Source organism: Chiloscyllium plagiosum, chromosome 12 (assembly GCF_004010195.1).
Source record: "Chiloscyllium plagiosum isolate BGI_BamShark_2017 chromosome 12, ASM401019v2, whole genome shotgun sequence".
NCBI classification, from domain to species: Eukaryota; Metazoa; Chordata; class Chondrichthyes; order Orectolobiformes; family Hemiscylliidae; genus Chiloscyllium; species Chiloscyllium plagiosum.
In genome coordinates, this window is record NC_057721.1 from 45,178,195 (window position 1) to 45,204,565 (window position 26,371).

General features: G+C 38.7%; 1 protein-coding gene across 2 annotated transcripts in view; it reads left to right on the top strand.

The window, feature by feature from the left end:
* man1a2 (mannosidase, alpha, class 1A, member 2) overlaps positions 1-25,608 on the top strand; it is a 132,783-nt gene extending 107,175 nt beyond the window's left edge. For both annotated transcript variants that reach the window (XM_043700936.1, XM_043700938.1), the window contains 5 exons: positions 4,578-4,693; positions 6,495-6,714; positions 8,018-8,190; positions 11,429-11,544; positions 21,494-25,608. In XM_043700936.1, coding sequence (XP_043556871.1) covers positions 4,578-4,693; positions 6,495-6,714; positions 8,018-8,190; positions 11,429-11,544; positions 21,494-21,626 — 758 coding nt within the window. In that variant the 3' untranslated portion in view covers positions 21,627-25,608. The remainder of the gene's footprint in view (positions 1-4,577; positions 4,694-6,494; positions 6,715-8,017; positions 8,191-11,428; positions 11,545-21,493) is intronic.
* Positions 25,609-26,371: the final 763 nt, after the last annotated feature.

Sequence of the window (26,371 nt, forward strand, 5' to 3'; positions counted from 1 at the left end):
TAGGGAGTGTTGCTGAACAAAGAGACCTTGGAGTGCAGGTTCATAGCTCCTTGAAAGTGGAGTCTCGGGTAGATAGGATAGTGAAGGCGGCGTTTGGTATGCTTTCCATTATTGGTCAGAGTATTGAGTACAGGAGTTGGGAGGTCATGTTGCGGCTGAACAGGACATTGGTTAAGCCACTGTTAGAATACTGTGTGCAGTTCTGGTCTCCTTCCTATCGGAAAGATGTTGTGAAACTTGGATGTTGCCAGGGTTGGCGGATTTGAGCTATAGGGAGAGGCTGAACTGGCTGGGGCTGTTTTCCCTGGAGCGTCGGAGGCTGAGGGGTGACCTTAGAGGTTTACAAAATTATGAGGGGCATGAATAGGATAAATAGACAAAGTCTTTTTCCTGGGGTCGGGGAGTCCAGAACTCGAGGGCATAGGTTTAGGGTGAGAGGGGAAAGATATAAGAGATCTAAGGGTCAACTTTTTCACGCAGAGGGCGGTGCGTGTATGGAAAGAGCTGCCAGAGGAAGTGGTGGCGGCTGGTACAATTGCAACATTTAAGAGGCATTTGGATGGGTATATGAATAGGAAGGGTTTGGAGGGATATCGGCCTGGTGCTGGCAGGTGGGACTAGATAGGGTTGGGATATCTGGTTGGCGTGGACAGGTTGAACCGAAGGGTCAGTTTCCATGCTGTACATCACTATGACTCTAATTTGGGTTTAAGGGGTTTCCATATATAGGCACAACAAACATTATCATCAAAATTTATAATTATTAATGGAGCACAATTACTTCACTCTTACATTGCAAGATGATTGAAATAAGATAGCTAATGCATTAAGGTGATGGTAGAGACATATCAGAAAAATAAGTAAAAATTGCTGATAGAGTTAGGTAAAATAAGCCATGTGAAGCAGACATAGACCAACTGAGCTGAATGGCTGTTTGTGTAATTCTACATCAAATTAGATTAGATTCCCTACAGTGTGGGAGCAGGCCCTTTGGTCCAACCAGTCCGCACCGACCCTCCATAGTGTAACCCACCCAGTCCCGTTTCCCTCTGACTAATGCACATAACACCATGGGCAATTTAGCATGGCCAATTCACCAGACCTGCACATCTTTGGACTGTGGGAGGGTACAGGAACACCCAGAGGAAACCCACGCTGACACTGGGAGAATGTGCAAACTCCACACGACAATCGCCTGAGGTTGGAATCCAACCTGGGATCCTGGTGCTGTGAGGCAGCAGTGCTAACTACTGAATCACCATGCCGCCCTACTTATTTCAGTTTTCTGATTGTAATGTTGACAGTAAGCCATATATTTTAGTGAAAGAAGTTATTAAAACTGTGGACACTGAATTCTGTTCATGTGTCAATTTGTCTCTGCCCATTATCTGAACCTCAAGTTTAGCCTATTTGGTGTGCTAACGTGCAGTGAATGATATAGTTTCAGGTTTTTTTGTGCCAGCAAAGATTCTCAGCAAATGCTCAAATGTGTTTTGTAGTATTTTTCATGAAGGATTAAAATGAAAATTCGAAGAAGAAATATTTTTATTGACTTTATGTTAGAATTAATCAAATTTGTCCTTGTTCATGTAAGCATATCTTAATTTCTTCACATTTCCATTTGTGATCTACATTGCATTTTTTACTAGATTCCATCTTATCTATGGTTTAGTTCAAAAGCAAATAGAGTTGAATTGATGTATTTATTTGGAGATTCATCCTTCGATAGTTGGTGTAATTCCATGGCTAATTATTATTTATTATTTAACATTTTGTAATGCAGTGTATATATCTCTTCCATATATTTGGATAATTTCAAGATATCTCAAGTGTTTGATCGATTTTTGTCTCCTCCACTCCTGCCTAACAATTGTGAAGAAATAGAAATGCAAAACTGATGGCATATTGAAATGACACTGTAAAATATAAATGAGAACAGTTTTGAAAATAGGAAAATTGGTGCCATTTTGTCACGTCACATATATGCTTACCATTAGTTAATCCACTGTCTTTGAGATTTGTTTAATTCATCTACACATTAACATTGAGGAGCAATGAGAATTCATTTTGCAGAAACAGTTGGCTTTCCAAAATTATTGTAGCATGTATTTGTAAAATATTAATGTTTAAACTTGCTAAGTTTTGACTTTTCAAGTTAATAGTGTGTTGAAAATTACAAATGAAGTCCTAATGCTAATCAGTAAAACTATTTGTATTTGCGAATAATGTAATATCATTAATGTAGAGTGTTAAAAGACTTAATTGAATGAAAATGTGTTTCAAGTGATGTGTTGCCTGCTGCTTGATGGAAAATATTAATAATTTTATTCAATCTTTGGATAAACTCACTCATGAAAGTATAGTTTCAGGGCAGCTGTACAGTATCTGTCTTAAATAGTCACTATTCATGTTTAACTTCTGTAAATTTTGGTAGATTCTTTCACATTAATGCCCTTCTAGCTGAAATATGATTTTGAGTTCTCTCTCATTTTGATCATAACTCCAGTAATAGTTAGCAATCATTGTATGTTAAAATTTCAAAGATTTCTTCCATCCATGTCAGTAATCATTTTTTATAGACTGCTAAATACTAAATCAAATGCAGCCAAAAGCCATTTGAAGGGTAACATGGTGACAGTAGTAACATTAAGCAAGGCAAGTTTCCAATTCTGAAAGGTGTAGATTGTTAACTTAAAATAATTCCTTGGATGAATGGTAAACTCTGACCTTTTAGACAACGTACTATGCCCGTTGTCTGAATGAATGACTAGAACAGAGGAATTGTAACTACATATAGAGGAGAATCAGGATATTCAAATGCAATAAATGTTCGTAAAACCTACACCTGTATTCTCTTCCTCTTCATAAATATTCTGGCCTGCTTTGAGTTGTAGAATCTCTATAATGTGGAAGCAGGGCATTCGGCCCATCAAGTCCATACGCCGACTCTGACAAGGGCATCCCATCCCGACCTACCCCCTAACCTATCCTATCCTATCTCTATAATCATAGAACAATACAGGCCCTTGATGTTGTGCCAGCCTTTTATCCTACTCCAAGATCAGACTTGGCTACATGCCCTTTGTACTACCTTCCGTGTGCCTATCCAAGAGTCACTTAATGTATCTGACTGAACTACCACTGCTGGCAGTGCATTCCAGGCACCCATCACTCTGTGTAAAGAACCTACCTCTGCCATCTCCCCTAAAACTTCCTCCAATTACCTTAAAATTATGCCCCTCATGGTAGACATTTCTGCCCTGGGAAAAGGTCTCTGGTCATCCACTTTATCTATGCCTCTCAACATCTTTTCACCTCTATCAGGTCACCTCTCATCTTTCTTCACTCCAGTGAGAAAAGCCCTAGCTCCCTCAATATTTCTTCATAAGACGTGCCCTCCAATCCAGGTAGCATTCTGGTAAATCTCCTTTGCATCTTCTCTAAAGCTTCCACATCTTTCCTTTAATGAAGTGACCAGAACTGAACACCATATTCTATAGAGAGGCAACATAGCCTTTCGGCTCTTAAACTCAACCCCCCTGCTAATGAAAGCCAACACACCATAGGCCGCTTTCATAACCCTATCAACTTGGGTGGCAACTTTGAGGGATCTATGGACATGGATCCCAAGAACCCTCTGTCCCTCCACACTGCCAAGAATCCTACCTTTAACCCTGTGTCCTGCATTCAAATTCGACCTTCCAAAGTGAGTCACTTCACACTTTTTTCCAGGTTGAACTCCATTTGTCACTTAGTAGCCCAGCTCTACGTTTCCGAAGGCTAATCCACCTACCCTGCACATCCCTGGATACTATGGGCAATTTAGTATGGCCAATCACCCAACCTGCATGTCATTGCACTCTGGGAGGAAACCGGAGCTCCCAATGGAACTCCATGCAAACACTGAGAATGTGCAAACTCCACACAGACAGTCGTGTGAAATGGAATTGAGCCCGTGTCCCTGGCATTGTGAGGGAGCCACCAAGTGTTTCAGGCTTTTCTTTTGTTACAGCAATTGCACTAAATTCTACTTCAACTTGAATTATAGTAATCACAGCTTTGAAATTGCTTTTGTATTCATTCTTAATTCTAACTTAATGGATCAGCCTCTCTGCTTCTAGTTATTTTTATGATGCCAGTAAAGCAATTTGCAAAAAGTATTGGCATTTATTTCTAATCTTAAAAAGTTATTTCTTTGCACTTGTACCCATATTTATAAACATTTTCTTTCCACAAAATAAAATTATTTCTTTCTACTTCATGATCAGTCATGACATTCCTTAAACCTAGCTTTAAAAGATTAATTGTGTTTTCGGTTGTATTAACAGTTCATCTCATCTGATTATGTGCAGTTGTCATTCGCAAACACATTAGGATTATTTCTGTCTGTCTTGGCAGCTTGCCTGCCCTTTGAATGCTTACATTTTTGTTTGAATAAATTAATTAAGTTTGGAGCTCAATTGCAATATAAATGACTTTATGCACTTGACTGAGTAAGTACCTCAGACATTGTATAGGTGGATTTTTAAAAATAAACTAGTATTGGTTGTAAATTTTGGTATTTCATTTCAATGCAGATCATACCTCTGTGGGTGGGCTCGGAGACAGTTTTTATGAATACTTGCTGAAAGCTTGGCTAGTATCTGATAAGACTGATACAGAAGCGAGGAAAATGTACGATGATGCCATACAGGTGTGTCCTAAAATGCTGAGCGTGAGTTTGTAACTTTGTGAAGTGCAAATCTATAGTTACAGCAAGAGTACGCACTCTTATTAAAACAATTAGTATGACTGACTAATTTGCATGTTGCAATACAAGTGAAAACCCAATTTCAACAATGTTCTGTTGAGTGGTCATTTTGCATTGTATCCTGTAGTAGTTAGGGTAAGTTAAATTAAATCTGTATTTATATGTTATTCTGTTTGCAGACAGGCGGGCTCAAAATTTCTAGGATATTGTCATTTAATAGTTAGCATAGTCCTTGAGTTTTGGATTTTGAATCTTTTATCTGTAACTGCAAACCAAAAATGTTGCTTTAAAAAAAACTGGATGCATTTGGTACCACAGTTTATCTTCACTTAGAAAGCTTAGATAATACTACAGTTCAAATTTTTATTTCAAATAAAGTTTACAGTGTAGAAATTTTTCAAACTTGAAACTAGTGCAGAGGGAATTGATGCTTTGTTGAACCAGGCATTAAAACTGTTGCCCCTGATGAATGGGACATCAACTCAGGTGCTGTCAGCAAATAATAACACTGTTTGAAATATTAGACAATAGGTGCAGGAGTAGGCCATTCTGTCCTTCGAGTCTGCACCACCATTCAATATGATCATGGCTGATCATCGTTAATCAGTATCCTTTTCTTGCCTTATCTCCATAACCCGTGATTCCACTATCCTTGAGAGCTCTATCCAACTCTTTCTTAAATGAATCCAGAGACTGGGCCTCCATTGCCCTCTGGGGCAGAGCATTCCACACAGCCACCACTCTCTGGGTGAAGAAGTTTCTCCTCATCTCTGTCCTAAATGGTCTACCCCGTATTTTTAAGCTGTGTCCTCTGGTTCGGCACTCACCCATCAGCGGAAACGTTTCCTGCCTCCAGAGTGTCCAATCCTTTAATAATCTTACGTCTCAATCAGATCCCCTCTCAGTCTTCTAAACTCAAGGGTATATAAGCCCAGTCGCTCCAGTCTTTCAGCGTAAGGTAGTCCCGCCATTCTAGGAATTGACCTCGTGAACCTATGCTGCACTCCCTCAATAGCCAGAATGTCTTTCCTCAAATTTGGAGACCAGAACTGCACACAATACTCCAGGTGTGGTCTCACCAGGGCCTTGTACAGCTGAAACTGATTTCCAAAAGATGGAAAATGGAAGCAGTTTTGAAGAGAGACTCTCTGGCCAGCACACTCAAGAATGTGATCAGAAATCAAGTCATACTTCCAAATTTGCAGCAAGTTAAGATAACTGATACTTGTGTCCTGAGAAGCCAGTTGGATGATCTGCTGAGAGGAACACCAGTGATTATCAGAGACATGACTTTAAGAGTAAAGAGAGCCATGACCTAAATATGCACTGGTTTTATTCCGTGCTAGGGTGGACTAAAAGTAATTATATTTGAGTGACCAATTGGAGCAAAACTGAAATGGTTTTCTTAATATTAAGGATGAAAAGAGATATGCATTGGTGAGAGAGATTTTATTACAGCAGTGGTATTATGTTCATTCGCTGTTTCACCTAAAACCACTCATCTAACTATTGTTTGTTTCTAAGTAAATAGGCCCAATAGTTTAGTTTTAGTTATAAATTGGTTCGATTGTTGAGTGTCTAAGTTGTTATATTGTATTTTTAAGCAGTATTGATGCATTCCTGAAATTAAGACATACAGACCATTTTTGAGAATGACCGATATTGATGAGAACATCCAAGACCGGTCTGAAATTTGTAACTATGCATTGTTAATTTTTTAATTTAGTGTTTAAATTTTTGACAGGCTATTGAAAAGCATCTGATCAGGAAGTCAAACACTGGCTTGACTTTTATTGGGGAATGGAAGAATGGTCATCTGGAGAGGAAAATGGGCCACCTAACCTGTTTTGCTGGAGGAATGTTTGCTTTAGGAGCAGATGGGTCCCCAGATGATAAAGCAGGTCATTATCTGCAGCTTGGTGCTGAAATTGCTCACACTTGTCATCAGTCATATGACAGAACAGGTAAGATATAATGCTCTGACAAAATATAATTGCACCTTGCTGTTAATTGATTTCTTTGGTTGTGCCTCTAGTTTTTGAAGGAGTGTCCATTTATGATGACTGATGCAATGTTAACGCGTGCATTTATTTTCAACTTGCATGGCTGATCCAACCTTTTCTTGTGTTTGTGTATTTTTTTGTCTATTAGCGAATCTGATGATAAATGTATAAGAACAATGCACTCATGAATATTGAAATGTGACTGAACTAAGCTGCAAATAAAGCTCAAAAGAATTTGGATTAACATGCTGAGTTAAGAATATCAATTAAAATTAATTTGGACAATTTTAACCTGATACACGAATGTCAAATATGTAATTTAGTAGGTTTGATTAATATGTGTATCAGACTTCTTTGTTGAGAACATGGAACTAGTATGCATTTGTATAATATTCCTGTGTAGTTTTGCCTGTGAAAGAAAGCAATTTTACAATTTGTCTGAAACAGTGACTTTTGTCATTTTTGAAATACTTTTAGTGGCACATATTGAGGCACATTCAAAAAGCATGAATATCCTCTTCAGATCACAGAGGGCTGCTGTTGTTTCACACATGGTTCACGTTATTGAAAAGTTAAATATTCAGCTCTACCAACACAGTTGAGAACATAAGATACTCATGCTCTGTGCAGGGGATTACTATTACTACAGTTGAGATTCAGACAGGCTGCTCAGCTTGTTTTGAGGGATATTTTTAAAGACTGGTTTCCTATCGAAGTCAGGTATGAGCTGAGAGTTTTACTTCTACTAGGATTTGCACTCGTTTTCTCAGAGATGGTCTACTGTGATCAATTAACACAATGTATAAAGCAAAGATAATACAGTGGTGCTTTATTTAATCAGATGATTGGTATTTCTGGTAAAAGTTCCCTAACCCTCCTTCAGGATCCTCTTTGTCTGTCAAAATGTCTGTTACATGGTGTGAGGGCATTCCAGAGCCTTGGCATTCATTTGTGTTGTGAAATTTGTGCAAATTCTAATTTTTTTGCTCCCTGACATCTCATCAACTTCTTGCAGTAATTTAACAAAAAAAAATCATAATTTTGCGTAGTAGTTTATGCTAGTTGTTTATATCAGAAGTCCCTCTCTTTATTTTGTGTATATAGGCATTCATCACAGTGGAAATTTATCTAATTGATTTCGGCCATTTTTATTAAAGAATGCTTAAAACTTTAGAATTCTGAGATAATATTGAGAATGTGTTTGATGTCCTTCTGTGATGCTTTATTCACTATTTGTTCCATCTCCCTCTTTTATTTCAAACAGTACTAAAGGTGGGCCCTGAAGCATTCAAATTTGATGGTGGAACAGAAGCAGTGGCATTGAGGCAAAATGAGAAGTATTACATCCTCCGTCCAGAAGTGATAGAAACCTACTGGTACATGTGGAGATTCACGCATGACCCCAAATATAGGCAGTGGGGCTGGGAGGCAGCTCAGGTGAGAAGTGCATAATGTCAAAGTGGAGGAAGAATAATTATCAGGTGACACTGATAAAGGACCATTCAAGAATGTAATTTTGGTGAATTATTATCTATGCCTTCCACTTTGCATGAAAAATTGGGCATGATTGTACCCATCTGAATAGGCCAGGAGTTAGCTAAATTTAAGTAGCACTAATTGCATAACTCTGTCAAAGCATAATGCTAGTGGTCTTCTGAGAGTTCATGGTTTATTTCTTGCTGCACTATAGAACCACCTTGTTCGTATTCATCATTTGTATTGTCAAACTTATTACAGTTCCTATCGTCGCGCTGTTCCCCTCACACCTGCACTTTCCCTTGGTTGTAGGATGTAGTATCTACCCAAACTTGCACTTGAACCTTTGTTTTAATTTTAGTTTAGATTCTTATGAACAAACCAAGCTTGCATTGTAATGTATTAAGAAAAGTGTATACTGTGCATTGTCCCCGCTCAACGATGATAAATTGATTTTACGATTCATTCATTAGGACAGATGAGACATAATTAGAGTCAGTCATAGAGTTGTGCAACACAAAAACAGATCCTTGGGTCCAACTCGTCCATGTTGACTAGATATCCTAAATTAATCTAGTCCCATTTGCCAGCATTTGGCTCCAAACCCTTCCTATTCATGTACCCATCCAGATGTCTTGTAATTGTACCAGCCTCCAACACCTCCTCACAGCTCACTTCATACATGCACCACCCTCTGCATGAAAAGGTTGCCCCTCTCACCTTAAACCTCTACAAGTTAGTTTTGGACTCCCCTACCCTGGGAAAAAGACCTGGACTATTCACCCTATCCATGCCCCTCAGGATTTTATAAACCTCTGAGGTCATCCCTCGACCTCAAACACTCAAGGGGAAATAACCCCAGTCTTTAGTTCAAACTCTCCAACCCTAGCAACGTCCTTGTAAATCTTTGCTGAAAGCTTTCGAGTTTGACAACTCCTTTCTTACAGCAAGGGAACCAAGACTGAATGCAATATTCCAAAAGTGGCCTAACCAATGTCCTGCACATGACCTCCCAACTCCTATACTCAGTTGAAAGAAATATTGTGGCTTCACTGACATTAACTTTACACTGCAATTTACAAACATTATAGGCAGCTTTTCCTCTTTTTTTAAAAAAAAAAATTAATTCAGCTCAGGCTAGTTGAAGTTTACATAAACTTTTTCACTTAGCAATCGTTAAGTTGAATTTGCTAAATTATAGTTGATCCTTTTTAACTATTTAGAAGAACCATTAAGACCAACTTGTGTTTGTAATGAAAGAATATTTAATATGTTATAGAGTCACAGAGATGTACAGCATGGAAACAGACCCATCGGTCAAACCCGTCCATGCCGACCAGATATCCCAACCCAATCTAGTCCCACCTGCCAGCACCCGGCCCATATCCCTCCAAACCCTTCCAATTCATAGACCATCCAAATGCCTCTTAAATGTTGCAATTGTACCAGCCTCCACCACATCCTCTGGCAGCTCATTCCATACACGCACCACCCTCTGCCTGAAAAAGTTACCCCTTCAGTCTCTTTTATATCTTTCCCCTCTCACCCTAAACCGATGCCCTCTAGTTCTGGACTCCCCGATCCCAGGGAAAAGACTTTGTCTATTTACCCTATCCACGCTTCTCATAATTTTGTAAACCTCCATAAGGTCACCCCTCAGCTTCCAACGCTCCAGGGAAAACAGCCCCAGCCTGTACAGCCTCTCCCTGTAGCTCAGATCCTCCAACCCTGGCAACATCCTTGTAAATCTTTTCTGAACCCTTTCAAGTTTCACAACATCTTTCCGATAGGAAGACCAGAATTGCAAGCAGTATTCCATCAATGGCCTAACCAATGTCCTGTACAACCGCAGCATGACCTCCCAACTCCTGTACTTAATACTCTGACCAGTAAAGGAAAGCATACCAAACGCCGCCTTCACTATCCTATCTACCTTAGATTCCACTTTCAAGGAGCTATGAACCTGCACTCCAAGGTCTCTTTGTTCAGCAACACTCCCTAGGACCTTCCCATTAAGTGTAAATGTCCTGCTAAGATTTGCTTTCCCAAAATGCAGCACTTTGCATTTACCTGAATTAAACTCCATCTGCCATTTCTCAGCCCATTGGTCCATCTGGTCAAGATCCTGTTGTAATCTGAGGTAACCCTCTTCGCTGTCCACTACACCTCCAATTTTGGTGTCATCTGCAAACTTACTAACTGTACCTCTTATGCTTGCATCCAAATCATTTATGTAAATGTCAAAAAGTAGAGAACCCAGCACCAATCCTTGTGGCACTCCACTGGTCACAGGCCTCCGGTCTGAAAAACAACCCTCCACCACCACCCTCTGTCTTCTACTTTTGAGCCAGTTCTGTATCCAAATGGCTAGTTCTCCTTGTATTCCATGAGATCTAACCTTTCTAATCAGTCTCCCTTGGGGAACCTTGTTGAATGCCTTACTGAAGTCCATATAGATCACATCTACTGCTCTGCCCTCATCAATCATCTTTGTTACTTCTTCAAAAAACTCAATCAAGTTTGTGAGACATTATTTCCCACACACAAAGCCATGTTGACTATTCTGAATCAGTCCTTGCCTTTCCAAATACATGTACATCTTGTCCCTCAAGATTCCCTCCAACAACTTGACCACCACAGAGGTCAGGCTCACCGTTCTATAGTTTCCTGGCTTATCTTTACCGCCCTTCTGAAACAGTGGCACCACGTTTGCCAACCTCCAGTCTTCCGGCACCTCATCTGTGACTATTGATGATACAAATATCTCAGCAAGAGGCCCAGCAATCACTTCTCTAGCTTCCCACAGAATTCTCGCGTACACCTGATCAGGTCCTGGGGATTTATCCACCTTTACCCGTTTCAAGACATCTAGCTCTTCTTCCTCTGTAATCTGGAAATTTTACAAGATGTCACCATCTATTTTCCTACAGTCTATATCTTCCATATCCTTTACCACAGTAAATACTGATGCAAAATATTCATTTAGTATCTTCCCCATTTTCTGTGGATAATTTCTTGCCAATTGTTGTAATATGATATTTTTGATTTGTTTATGGTGAATACGGGGTTCATTTCTAGCTCCTAACCAGCAGAAGCTTTTGTTTGATATTTGTACAATACGTCCTCTTACAGCAAAAATCTGTAAAAAATAAAGAACAAGTGTCTAGCAGTCTTTTGACAAGTGTGCTTCTGTTTTCAGGCCATCGACAAATATTGCAGGGTAATCGGGGGATTTTCAGGTATTAAAGATGTCTATTCTTCATCTCCAACCTATGATGATGTACAACAAAGTTTCTTCTTGGCTGAAACATTAAAGTAAGCAAAAAACCATATTTAAACTTGGCCTTTTATCAACCCCCTCACCCCAATACTTGGTGCAAAGGGCTCTTTAATAGTATATTGGATATAACTGGTATCATACAGTCATAAATCTAGTTGTTCAAGAAGGCAGCTTCCTACCACCTTCTGATGGACAACAAATGTAGCCTATCCCAATCCAAGAAATATTAAAACAAAAACTCCCAACCAATATTATTAAAAACCTATTTATTTTTGTTTTCTTCTTTTAGTTCTTGGAGGTGCAGTGATATGTTTGCCATTACCTTATGCTTTTGTTTTGGTTTTCTGGATCAATATACCAGCAAGGCAACTAGAGAATAATTCATCCTATTCGTCCTATATTAGAATTTTTTCAGGATGTAGCTAGTGGATTTTGTAAGGGGGGACCATTTTACTTGATCTTTCAGGGAATTGTTTAATGAGAGAAGAATAATTGGCAATCTAGCCTGGATGAGGATCCTTGGGGAAGAGAGATCATAATACAATCGAATCGTTCATTATGTTGGCGAGTGACACAGTTGATTCTAAGACTATAGCCCTGAATGTAAATAGAGGAAACAATGATGATATGAAGTGTGAGCTCCCTGTGCTAAGTTGGGAGAATTACTTTAAGGAATGTCAGTGGATAGGAAACATTTAAACAGTGTATGGGAGAATTGCAATAATTGTTCATTCCTGTCTGTCACAAAAATAAAACCAGAAAGGTGGTCCAGCCATGGCTAACACATGGAAGTTAGGGAGAGTATTAGATTCAAGGAAGGGGCATACAAGTTGACCAAAAAGAGCAGCAGACCTAAGAATCAGGGGCAGTTTAGATTTTAACAAAGAAAGGCAAAGTGATTACAAGAAGGGCAAATGGAGCACAAGAGTAAGCTTGCGAGGGGCATGCACACTATTAAAGCCTGAATAAGTGTGTGAACAGAAAAACGGTTAGTGAAGAAAAATATAGAACCTTTGTCATCAGACTCAGGGGAAGTTATTATGGGGAACAAAGAGATGGCAGACTACCTAAATATATATACTTTGTTCTGCATTCACAAAGGAGGACACAAATAATGTTCCAAAAATGTTGGAGAAAATGGCTCTAGTGAGAGAAAAGAACTCAATAAAATCTGTGTTCATACAGGAGTGGTGTTGGGGAAACCAATGAGATTAAAGACTGAGACATCCTCGGGTGGATAATCTGCATATAGAACATAGAACAATACAGCACAGAACAGGCCCTTCGGCCCACGATGTTGTGCCGAACTTCTAACCTAGATTAAGTACCCATCCATGTACCTATCCAAATGCCGCTTAAAGGTCGCCAATGATTCCGACTCCACCACTCCCACGGGCAGCGCATTCCATGCCCCCACCACTCTCTGGGTAAAGAACCCACCCCTGACATCTCCCCTATACCTTCCACCCTTCACCTTAAATTTATGTCCCCTTGTAACACTCTGTTGTACCCGGGGAAAAAGTTTCTGACTGTCTACTCTATCTATTCCTCTGATCATCTTATAAACCTCTATCAAGTCACCCCTCATCCTTCGCCATTCCAACGAGAAAAGGCCGAGAACTCTCAACCTATCCTCGTACGACTTCCTCTCCATTCCAGGCAACATCCTGGTAAATCTTCTATGCACCCTCTCCAAAGCTTCCACATCTTTCCTAAAGTGAGGCAACCAGAACTGCACACAGTACTCCAAATGTGACCTAACCAATCATACTTGGCAGGGTTGAACTCCATCTGCCACTCCTCAGCCCAGCTCTGCATCATATCTAAGTCCCTCTGCAGCCGACAACAGCCCTCCTCACTGTCCACAACTCCACCTATCTTCGTATCATCTGCAAATTTACTGACCCACCCTTCGACTCCCTCATCTAAGTCATTAATAAAAATTACAAACAGCAGAGGACCCAGAACTGATCCCTGCGGAACTCCACTTGTAACTGGGCTCCAGGCTGAATATTTACCATCTACCACCACTCTCTGCCTTCGACCGGTTAGCCAGTTTTCTATCCAATTGGCCAAATTTCCCTCTATCCCATGCCTCCTGACTTTCCGCATAAGCCTACCATGGGGAACCTTATCAAATGCCTTACTAAAATCCATGTACACTACATCCACTGCTCTTCCCTCATCCACATGCTTGGTCACCTCCTCGAAGAATTTCGAAGTACTATAGGAAGTCACCCTCACAATAGTGCATGCGTTAGTGATCAGCTTTCAAGATTCTCCGGATTCTTGAACAGTTCCAGTAGATCTAATGTAATCTCACAATTTAAAAAAAGTAGGAAGAGAGGAAACAGGGAATTATAGCCCAGTTAGCCTGACATTGATAATGGGGAAAATGCTCAAGTCCATTATAAAAGATTTAATAACAGAACACTTAAAAGGAAACAGACCGGATTGGACAAAGTCAACATGAATTTACCAAAGGGAAATCATACTTGATAAATTTATTAGAATTTTTTAAGGATGTAACTAGTGGAGTTGGTAAGGGGACATTTGATAAGGTCCTACATAAGAGATTAGCATGAAAGATCAAAGTGCATGTGGCTAGGGGTCATGTACTGACATATATAAAGAAATTGTTGGCAGACAGGAAACAGTAGAAATATGAGTAATTTTCTGAGTGGCAGCCAGTGACCAGTAGTATACTACAGGGATCAGCACTTGGATCCTCGATATTCACAATATATATTACCGTATTCGATAAAAGAACTGAAAGTCATATCTCCACGTTTTCAGACAGCACAAAGCTGGATGTAAGGGTGATCTTTAATGAGGATGCAGAAATGCTTGTGTTTTTTGACCAAGTTGAGTGAATAGGCATATGCGTGGCAGATGAAGTATAATGTATTTAATTACGTTTATTATTGTAGCATGTATCTAGGTATAGTGAAAAGTTTTGTGTACAGGGCAGGCTGATTGTACCATATAAAGTGCATTGGGGTAATAGAACAGTGAGGAATACAATGTTACTACAATGGCTGTGGAAAAGTTGCACAAAGAATGAAGATAACATTAACTTTGAGAGATGCATTCAGAAGTGTAATAACAGCAGGGAAAAAAACTGTTCTTGAATCTGTTTGTCTATGTGTTCTTCTGCCTGATACAAGAGGTTGGAAGAGATTATAACTGGGATGGGAGGGTTGATTGTGTTGGCTGCCTTCCAGAGGCAGCAAGAAGTATAGATGGAGTCATTGGATGGAAAATTGGCTATCCATGGTGAGGTTATCCACTTTTGTAGCAAAACAGAAAGGCAGATTATTATCTGAAAGGCGTTCGCCTCAAATGGGGAGGTACAACGAGACTGGAGTATCTTGTACACCAGTCACCAGAAAATAAGCATGCAGGTGCAAGGGATGGTGAAGAAAGGAAAGAATGGTATGTTGGCTCTCATAGCAAGAAGATCTAAGCAGAAATACTGATGTCTGGCTGCAGTTGTGAAGTGCCTTAGTGAGATGACGCCTGGAATACTGTGTGCAGTTTTGAGCTCTTTATCTACAGAGGGAGTGCAACAGATGTTTATCATACTGAATCCTGGGATGGCAGTATCAAGAAAGACATTGGTTAGGACTATATTCATTGGTGTTTTAGAAGAATAAGAGACAATCTTGTAGAAAGCTGTAAAAATCTAACAGGACTAGATATGGTCAACACAGGAAGGGTGCGTCTAATGATCATGGGGTCCAGAACCAGGGATCTCAGTGTCAGGATATGGGTTAGGCCATTTAGGACTGAGATGAGGAGAAAGTTCTTCACTGACAGAGCAGTGAGCCTGTGGAATTCTCACTGAACCAGAGAAAATGGTTGAGGCCAAAAAGTAGAATATTTTCAGAAAGGAGGTAGATCTAATTCTTTAGCCAATACCCCTATTATCTATGTTTCTGTGCAGTTGTTTTCTCCTTCATACTGATTGTAGAGCAACAATAACTTCAGTATAAAAATTCAAAAAGTGTGGTGCTAGAAAAGCACAGCAGGCCAGGCAGCATCCAAGGAGCAGGAGAGTCGTAGTTTCAAGCATAAGCCCTTCATCAGGAATGTCTTTAGTATAACCAGATGCAATTACTATGTGCAATTGTCTGAACAGGTTTTTAATCAATTTAAGTAATAACCAGTAGGCATAAATAATTCCAACTAAGCTGTCTGTTTAAAAGAATATTCAAATTGTTGAAATGCGTGACAGTTTGGAATTCAGTATGCCTTCCCTAATACCTATATATCAAACTTGTTGCAGCCAAATAAATTATTTAAAAGGGCAATGCCTATTTTACACTCATATTGCAAGATGGACAATGTAAATGCTGCATGAATCCCTCATGGTTGGGGAATGGCGTGATCATAGTTTGAGAATGATTGAGGTACTGCATTTTTAGTCGTGGAGCAGTTATTTTTAAAAGTTGCAATACTGTCTTGCTTGCTTGTACATGGGAAAGTGGCAGTGCTAGCCAATCCTAAATTATTCTCGAGAAGGTGATGGTGAGCCATTGACTTGAACTGCTGCATTCCATGTACTGTGGGTACACCTACAGTGCTTGTTAGCCGGAGATGTTTCAAGAATTTGACCTTACAACACTTGTTTGCTTCCATTCTTTTATCTTTTCAAATGCCAGGATAAAAAAAATTCCAGACGTACCGAAACAAAAAACAAAGAACTGAGGGTGTTCTCTCTGAGGAGAGACAGTAGGGCCAATATTTTGGGTCTTCCTGGGTCACTGCACCCTAGACATTAACTATTGTTTCTATCCAAATGCGCTGCCAGACCTGCTGAGGCTCCAGCAATTTCTGTTTTTGTTACAGTTACTCATGGTCATAAATATGTTAGCATCAGTCGATAAAAATTGGAGCTGGAAAGGCACAGCAGGTCAGACATCATCGGAGGAGCAGGACAGTCGACGTTTCAGGTTGGGACCCTTCAAGGGACTCTATGGAGGTTCCCCACCTGAAACGTCTACTCTCCTGCTCCTCCGATGATGCCTGACCTGCTGTGCCTTTCCAGCTCCACTTTTTATTGACTCTTGACGTCCAGAATCTGCAGTCATTGCTATCTCCAATATGTTAGCACCATCTGCTGGTCACTAGATATTACATAATTTTAAAATGCTGAGTTTTGCTTGATAGGAACAAATTTAGCAACTGTGGATAGGCAAATAGTTCAGTGTAATATAATCAGCAAAGGAAAGGCCGGTACCACTTATGTGGTGCATTTTATCACCTTGGGGCATCCTCATGCTCTTCTCAGCTATTGCAGCGTTCATTGCATCACAGTTGGGGGAAACCTGGCAACTAATTTGAGTGTAGGTATGTTTTGCAGCCAGCAGTGATCGTCCGCGTTGGTGACTTTGGATGAAGGTTGCGTTTTGAGCAGAACACTAAAAAGTCTGTCCCTCTTCTAATATTATCACGTGATCTTTTATCTCAGAAATTTCCAAATTCTTTTTGTTTGTTTGTTTCTATTTGAAGATATTTCTTTGTATGTTTGGTCTACTTCAGCCAAGTTTAATCATTGGAATACTACAACAGTTGGAACTGTTATGTGGCCTTTACCACTTTTCTCAGCCAAGTAACATCAGATACTGAACACTAATAAAGAGCTGAGGAAGATGGAGATGAGGTGGATTGAATCTTTTGCAAACACAAAGCAGGGGGTGAGGTTGTCAGGGCAAAGGAGAAATAAAAAAAATGCAATAACTTGCATATTTGTATGACTACAGTTTCATATGGATAAAGCTCAATAGATAGATTTATAATAATCTAATACACAAGAATCTGATTTTTTCTAGAGTCATATGGAACCATCCGTTGGTCCAACTTGTAGATGCCAATCAAGTTTCCCCAAAATAAACTAGTCCCACTTGCCTGCATTTGGTCTATATCCCTCTAAAATTTTCCTTCTCAAGTATCTTAAATGTTATAACCGTACCTGCATTTACCACTTCCTCTGGCATTTGGGTTGTTTTAATATCTTAAGAGACAAAGATGTATCTGTTTATGTGGATAATAAGTTTTCATTGTTTTCACTTTGTATGGCAGTAACTAACTTTGTTTTCAGAACTGTGAAAAGAAATGGATTTGTCCAAATATATAACCATCTAAAATGCATTTATTATTTTGACATTTGAAGATATTAAAAATGAATTGTCAGTCAAATGATCCAAACGATGACTGAAGAAAACATTTTTTTTACAGTTTGCTACCCATAACTGCCAGAACAATAAGTTGTGTATATTTTTGTGGAGGTGCTGGTGTTGGACTGGGGTAGACAAGGTCAGAAGTCACACGACATCAGATTATTGTCCAACAAGTTTATTTGAAATCACAAATTTTCTGAGCACTGTTCTTTAGTCAGGTGGAGTGAAGAGAAGCACGCAGGCACAGAATGTATAGACAGAGTGATCAAAAGATTGCACAAATGTGAGTGGAGTGTTGACAAGTTGAATAATAGATTATCAAAAGTGTCAACAGCTGAATAGCAAGTGAAGGGATGACCTCTAATCCAATTAATTGAATTAGAGATAATTACAAAAAAGTTTAAAAAAAGGTGATACGGAAACAACCAAATGACTGGAATACCATGATAGAGTGATAGAGATATAATGCATGGAAACAGACCGTTTATTCCAACTCATCCATGCCATCTGCAATAAAGGTATTCCCATTTGCCAGCATTTGGCCCATATCCCTCTATTCATGTACCCACCCAGATGCCTTTTAAATATTGTAATTGTACCAGCCTCCTCCAATTCCTGTGGAAGCTCATTCCAGAGAGATCATCCCTCTGCGTGAAAAGGTTGCCCCTTAGGTGCCTTTTAAATCTTGTCCCTCTCTCCTTAAACCTGTGTCGTCTAATTTTGGAATCCCCCATCCCAGGGGAAAAGTTTTGTCGATTTACCTTACCCATGCCCCTCATGATTTTATAAATCTTTATTAAGGTCACCCCCCAGACTCCGACACGCAAAGGAAAATAGCACCAGTTTATTCATCCTCTTATAGCTCAAATCTTCCAACGCTGGCAACATTTTCAAATTTCAACCGTTTCAAATTTCACAACATCCTTCTGGAGGAAAACCAGAATTGCACACAATTTTGCAAAAGTGGTCTATCCAATGTCCTGTGCGGCTGCAACATGACCTTCCAGTTCCTATAATCAATGCACTGATTAAATAAAGACAAGCATACCATAAGCTGCCTTCACTATCCTATTTGCCTGCAATTTCACTTTGAAAGAACTATGAACCTGCACTCCTAGGTGTCTTTGTTCAGCAACACTTCCCAGGTTCTTACCATTAACTGCATAAGTCCTGCTCTGATTTGCCTTTCTAAAATGCAGTACCTCACATTTATTTAATTAAACTCCATCTGCCATTGTTCGGCCCATTGGCTCATCCACGACATCCCATTGTACTCTGAGGTAACCTTCTTCGCTGTCCTCTACACCTCCAATTTTGGTGTCATTTGCAAACTTACTAACCATACCTCCCATGTCCACAACCAAATCATTTATATAAATAATGAAAAGCAATGGACCCAGCACCAATCCTTGGGTATAGGAGTCATGTGCCGATGGTCTAACCAAAGTATCAAGTAATTCAAAATTGTACAAACTAGGGTAGAGAGATCATAACAAGTTATCAAGGTGATGATGTCAAGACAGGACAGTAAGGAAGATTTTACAGATACAGAATAGTATGGTGAGGTTACATATAGTGCAACATGATCTCAAGATCACTGTTGAAGCCATCTTCATGGGTACAGAACTTGGCTGTCGGTTTCTGCTCAGTGATTTAGCATTGTTGTGTATCACCAAGGCTGCCCTGGAGGATGCTTACCCAAAGACCAGAGGCTGAATGTCCTTGACCGCTGAAGTGTTTCCTGATTGGGTGAGGACGCTCCTAACTGGCAATTATTGTGTGGAGTCCATTCATCCGTTATAATAGCATCTGCATTGTCTTGCTAATATAACATGCTGTGGGGCATCCTTGTCTGCAGCGTATGAGATAGACAGCATTTGCTGAGTCGCATGAGTATCTGCCATGCGCGTGGTGGGTGGTGTTCCCACGTGTGATGGTGTTCCCACGTGTATTCATGTCGATGATCTGACTTGTCTTGCAGAGATTGCCATAGTAGGGTTGTGTAGCGTTGTGGTAGATTATTTTTCATTTTTTGTAATTATCTCACTGCCTCAATTAATCAGATTATAGGTCATCCCTTCACTTGCTATTCAGCTGTTGACCCTTGACTCACACTGTCTGACACTTTTGATCTCCTACAGAGACTTATTATTCAGCCTGCCAGCACTGCCTTCTCACAATTTGTGTGATCTTTTGATCTCTCTCTACAAATTCTGTTCCTGTGTGCTTCTCTTCTCTCCACCTGACAAAGGAGGAGCACTTCGAACGCTTGTGATTTGAAATAAACCTGTTGGATAATAACCTGTGTCATGTGACTTCTAACCATATTGTTGTGGGTCAGCCTTTTTGTCAATGGGAGGAAGCAGTTGCAAAATGTTAAGCTAACTGAAAAGCTAATATTCTTTCGTTCTATCCAAAAGTTCTGTTTCTTAGGAAAAGATAAAGCTCATGTGAGATGCTAAACTCTGAACAGAAGGTCATCAAAAATGTTTGTAAATCCTTGTGTTACATCAGTTTGAGAGAACATGAATGATCTTTGTTTAATGCTTCATCAGAATGATGGTTTGTCTGCCTTTTGATTCAACAGAAGTATTACAGCTGAGTCAAGACTAAGACATTATATTTGTTTCATGTCCTGCTTCTACAGTTGAAATGCAGTATTGATTTTATTTTGACAGTATAAATGTAACTACTTTGTAAACAAGCACATATGTTTCATCCTCAGCATTTGATCTAAAATAATCAAGTGTTTTAATTCATTATGCACAGTGAAATTGAGTTTAGGTTGAAGGTGAATTACTTTCATAAGTAAGAAAACTTAAAGATTTTAATGAGTTTCATAATTTAGCAGTCCAATGTTTTATTGAAAAAGATTTTCCTGCTAGCAGTCGTTCATCAGGTTGCAAAATGTTAGTGCTCATGGGATTGTTATATCCTGCATTAATTTGCCAATTGCTGTAATTAAGAATTGTTTTTTTTTTATCAATTTTTTTCAGAAAGCTTTCTCACACTCTGGTTCCCACCCATCAATAAAAAACATTGCATGGGTTTCACCTCAAGAAAACAAACAACTTCTGCTAAAATTTCATGGATTTATATTGTAATCAGAATTCAAAAGTGTGTGAAAGCAAACCTTGTGGCTTAGATATTTTATTGAAGGGGGTTGGGCTGTCTTTAATCGGTGTGAAATATTCACATTTGTGTATTTATTACAATTGTTTTCTTTTGAATGAACTCTTAAGTTTTTCTCCAAGTCTTTTCATCAATTTATCACATTTTCAAATTGGCATACACAAAAGGCTATATTTTCATTCATAAATGCTATTCTAATTCTAATATTGGTAAGCAGGTGTACTAATGTATTCCTTGAATGTGAGCATTGCACAATTTTACTAAATGTAGATATTATTTTATGAAGAGAATATATTAGATTGGCAAAGAAAGAAGCTGTCCAAACAAAACAGAATCGAAGTGAAGGAAAATGTGTTCATTTTTAAGGACAGTTAAGTTAAACAAATGTCTGGAAACCTCTGATGCAGAAATTTGTTAATGTAATACACATCTTCTAGCTTGATAAAATTTCTAATTTCTCTTTAAATGTTATACTCCTTCAGTGGCTGGTGTACTATTTCTTGTGGGAATAAATTCCCTACACCAAAGAGCTTTAACATCTATTCCTCTTGTGTAAACTGTTCAATGCTACAATATATGCAGGGATGAGACATGAAAACTTAACTAATTAAATCAGAAAGAAATATTTTCTTCCATAACAACAGCATAAACCGTTTGTCTTTAATTTCAGGTATCTGTACCTCCTATTTTCTAGTGATGATCTCTTGCCTTTGGACTATTGGGTTTTTAACACAGAAGCTCATCCACTTCCTATTTTACGTTCAATGAACACTACTCTCTCTGGAAATGTGGCACTTCAGTGAAGACTTCAGAAGAACTGAAGGTGAACTTCACTGTTGCATCCTAGTGCTAGCAGGACAAGTGCAACAAATCTGCTCGAAAGCAAAGGATCCTATTGAATAAGACTCGAACAATTTGAGATTAAACCGTGCCAGAAAGATGTAGACCACTGGGATGTCCATCGTTCAGAGCAGAATAACAATGAATGTATAAGTTTACAATGGTGTAGTTGGCAATCAGTACAGTACTGAAGCTGTACAATGATGAACTTTATGGCAGATATTCAAAGAAAGCTTAACAGCACTAGGAGTATGTAAGTAGTACAGGATTTTGTTTCTCCTGTACTACCTGAAGCCATTGAGAGTCACTGGTAAGAGTATAATAGTCTCAGTTTTTAAAAACAAAATAGTATCCCTTTTGTGGCAAAATCCATACTTGGTTCTTCCTAGCAAAAACCAGTGGAGCTTTCTATTTTTGTAGGAAAAACCTGGGAAGAGGTTGTTTTTGAGGGTTTGTTCCAGTTCTGATGTAGCATTTCATTGCAGACATCTTGGGATTGTTGGAATCTTACCAGTAAAAGTGTGCTTGTGATATTTCTGCACTTTGCAAATTTTCTTTACCCATAAAGAAGCCTTTGTGTTAATTTAAAAAAAACATTGATATCGCAATTTCACATGTGAAGGCCCATTTGACCTTCAGTCTTAGTTTGTTTTGGAAGAACTTTGACTTCTCATGTAGTGTATTTTCGGTATTGTAAAAAGATGTACATTTTTCCAGGATGATTCTGTTCTCATTTTAATTCAAAATCTATAAAATTTCGTCAGTATTGTTTTGCTATTATCCCCAACTGATGGCCAATAGTTTGAAATTTGTTTGAAACAGAGCCATGTACTTGTGGTAAAATGCCTACAAACATGGTCAACCATGGTTTTCAACTTGCATTCCACTTAGATCTTAATGCACTCTTCAGCACCTGGATAGAAGTCCTCACACAGTAATCAGAACCTCCTGGAGTTTACACATCTTTTACAGTATTAAAGAGAAGTTGAAGATCTGTATTGTGGGCATCACTTAATCAAGTTCTGCAAAACATTTTAAACTTGAGGTTCTTGTAAGTTGCCAGGATGAAAGCTAGACAAAATATTGCTTAATTCCACTCTACAATTCCTTGCACAAGTGTAAAATGGTAAAGCTTCCATATTTATTCTATATATTCTGCTCCTTCTAAATCAGTTGCTTAAATTATCTGATATTTCAGATTTTAGTTCTAAATTCTCACTATGCTGTATTATTTATGTTGTTTAATTCTTTTATTGATGATTCAATTATTTCATACAGGAGGTGAGTTTGAATTATTAGGAGTAGACTGTATATTTCATATGCAAGCTAAAACACAGATGTAATTAATGATTAAAAACTGAGGATGTTTTTGTTTGCTACATTATGCAGTATTTAGTTTCTTGATCAGAGGATTAATGCCCTTTCTCCTCTCTCCTTTTTTTTTCTAGAACAGCTTGTAAACTAAACATATGTAAGAGGTTGAGGGAATGAGAAATTCTTTTATGTTCCACTAAGTGAACTGATATTTCTAAATTTGCCAATTCTAAATAGTGGAAAAAGATATTGTTGTCTGTCCACTTTCTCTGGCCTCAATATGTTTTTAAAAAAAAGTATAGACCTGCTTTTCCCTAGGTACAAGTGTGGTCAAGTGACAGTCCTTTTTAACAGTTGATCACTGAGATATATAACAGCAATCCAAATTTCCCCTTGATTCCATTTCTGATAAACTGCTGTCCATTTAATATCGCTTGGTGGTTACTTGCAAGCTGACATAGCAACTGTCTGTCTCAGTCTGTCAATTTTCCTTTACAACTTTGAAACAGGATTAAGCTGTTTGGCCGCCTCAATGTTTTTGCCATTCACTGAACATAATACCTTTTGTTAATAAAAGTCAGTCTGTCTCAGATTTAGAGTTAAAGATTAATGTAAATTATCAGTTGTTGTCTGTGGTAAAGAATTCTAAACTACCACCCATTGTGTATAGTTTAATTCACTCTTGAAAGGACTAAGTGTCACTAAGGTCCACAAGCACTAAAAATAGTCTCTCACTGATTGTTCTATTTGTTCCCCTTATATCCAGAAAACTTTGATTGTCATCCCTTGACCTTCAAATTCCTGGGAAATATACCCTTTGCTCTTGTGATCTTTCATAATTTAAACCCTGGAGTCCAGATATTATAAATCTACACGCAGTTGTTCCAAGGTTAATATTTCTCCCTCAAAAATACCAACCTATTTTCGTTTGCAACAGCAATTGAGTTAATGGAAAAATGGCTCTTTAGTGGTGCATGTTTTAACAGTATGGTTACAGCCATTTTCAAATTGCAAAAAGCATGGTGAAAATGGTAAACGATTTTGTTTCTCTCTGAATCTCTTTTGCACTGTCTATTCTCTTTCCTGTTTGATGCTCACTGTATATTTTTACACATTCACTTTGTTTTTGTTTTCATGATATCCAGTTGATGCCATTTGTATGTGCCATTCAATGTTTCTTTATTCTTGAATCTCTGTACATGTTTCCCAAATTTATGTGCATTTCTGCCCCAAATCTATGTTTGAATCTTTCCAACTAGGTTTCCTTCTCTCCTGCAGTACTTAAACAGCCCTAGCCAAAGCCACAGATGGCACTCTGTATGGCGCATAATATATACTTGTTCTTGAGTTCACTGCAACCTTTAACATGATTGTGCACACCAATGTCTCTCCTCCAAAGTACAGCTTAATTCCATGCTTGCATATTGAATAACACAGACTACTACCTGCATGACTGTAACATTTGCAAGCCTCCACTTCTATTTGTCTGCCCATCTGTCACTGAATTCTCATCTGATTCATTCACCAAACAGGTTTGTCACCTTTTGTAATATATCCATCTTTCAAATGACATCATATTGTCAATTATTTTGATGCCTTTGTGAATTAGCATGGGTGTTTTTTCTATATTAAATGCTAGCTGTTGCTGGATTGATTGGAAATCTAATACTCTGCCTCTGTTCCCTACAACCTGGAGTAGCAAATAAGAAAGCATTTCTGATCTGGAACCAAGGTGGGCATCTGTAGCTCTACTGTTCCACTTTGATAATATCAAAATGGTTCATTTTCTGTAAAATAATTATTCACGAGACCTAATTGTACATTGAGTGAATTCTGTAAAGTATGTACAGAAGTTGAATGCTATTCAACTATTTGCTTTTAACAGAAAGATAATGCACAATTATTTGTGTATTCCTGTTATGTGTAGCTAACTAATTTCCTATTAATCATGCAAGTTACAGTAGTTCAGTAGAATTGATTTTCCATGAATTCTGGTAATGTGATTGTTTCCAAACCACAGATTTTTTTGAACCCGTGTAGAGACCAAATTTGTTTGTTGAAACTGTTTACATCAGGGATTAAGTTCACATCAAAGAAAATTTCTATGAATTCGTCCAAAGCACAGACTCTGGTCTTCTCACAGCCGAATTTTTTAATTTTCTGCTAGATCTTTTTCTGCAGATGTGCTGGGAGTGCAGGTAGACTAAAAATAATGTGTTAATCAATTGTTAGAGATGCAGCAGAACACTAGTTACAAAATCAAATCATGATGATTGACTGTGCTAATGTATTTGTGTAATTTCAACTCCTTCCTTTCATTTATCTGAGGAAGTACATTGGTGTCCAGTACTCAATTTCTGCATGATGTACAAATACTAATTGTGTTTGAAACAAAGTGACTTTTGCCAAGGCCTACATTGAGAGAATACTACTTTCCATTATAGTTCTCAACTGAATTAAACAGAAAACATTCTTCTAAAAGGGTGTATACAAATTAAAAATTTGCTACCTTTGAGTTTAGCGCACAACTGTTGTTCCAAGCTATTATCAAAAAGTACTAGAGAAGAAGAGGGCATTGTGGAAAACAAATCATTGTGTTATTAAATGCATCTTGTTTAATTTGACTCAAAATACAAATGAAGTACTTGCTGTTTTTGTATCTATTCGTTTGCCACTCACACCATTGGTTAAAAATCAAACAATTTTTCTGCATAATCTGTAAACACAAAAATTAAACCAAAACATAGAATATAAAGGCAGAAAAATGAAATATAAAGGAAGTGTCCAGCTTAACGTTCTTGTTAAATGCTCCGTCATGGGCCTGGTCACCAGGCACAAGTCCCCTTCAGCACGTTACGGCTACTGGAACAAAAATAGACACATTTAGGCACCATTTCACCTTCACCACCGCCCTCATCACGGAGTCATCACTAGACCATGCCAATGCAGATGCCCACGATAATGCTGGATGCCGCACTGGCTACAAATTCAACTCTTGCTGCCGCTGAGAATCTGCTTTGGGCCCACCTCACCAATGCAGCTACTGCTGATGTTGCCAGGTCTCATACTGTGCCCAAGTTGGCCCATGCTCCCACCTCTGTGAATCTACATTAGACACCACCAAGAACTCAGACTCCCCTCCGCAGCAGCCATGAATTGATGCTAGGGACTGCCTTGGATGCAGAAGCCGCCAGGAACTCGAACTTGCTGATGCCACCTCAAGTCCACACTGTTGGACCTATTGGCCACCACCGATGCTGTTGCCACAGTGGAGGTTTTCACCAATGGTAAGTAAAATAAAAGAAAGAAATACTAGGGAAGAAATATGAAAAATAAAAATAAAAGCAGCTGTACTGGTCGAGCCCGGGCTCAGAAGTCCTAGTCCACCACTATC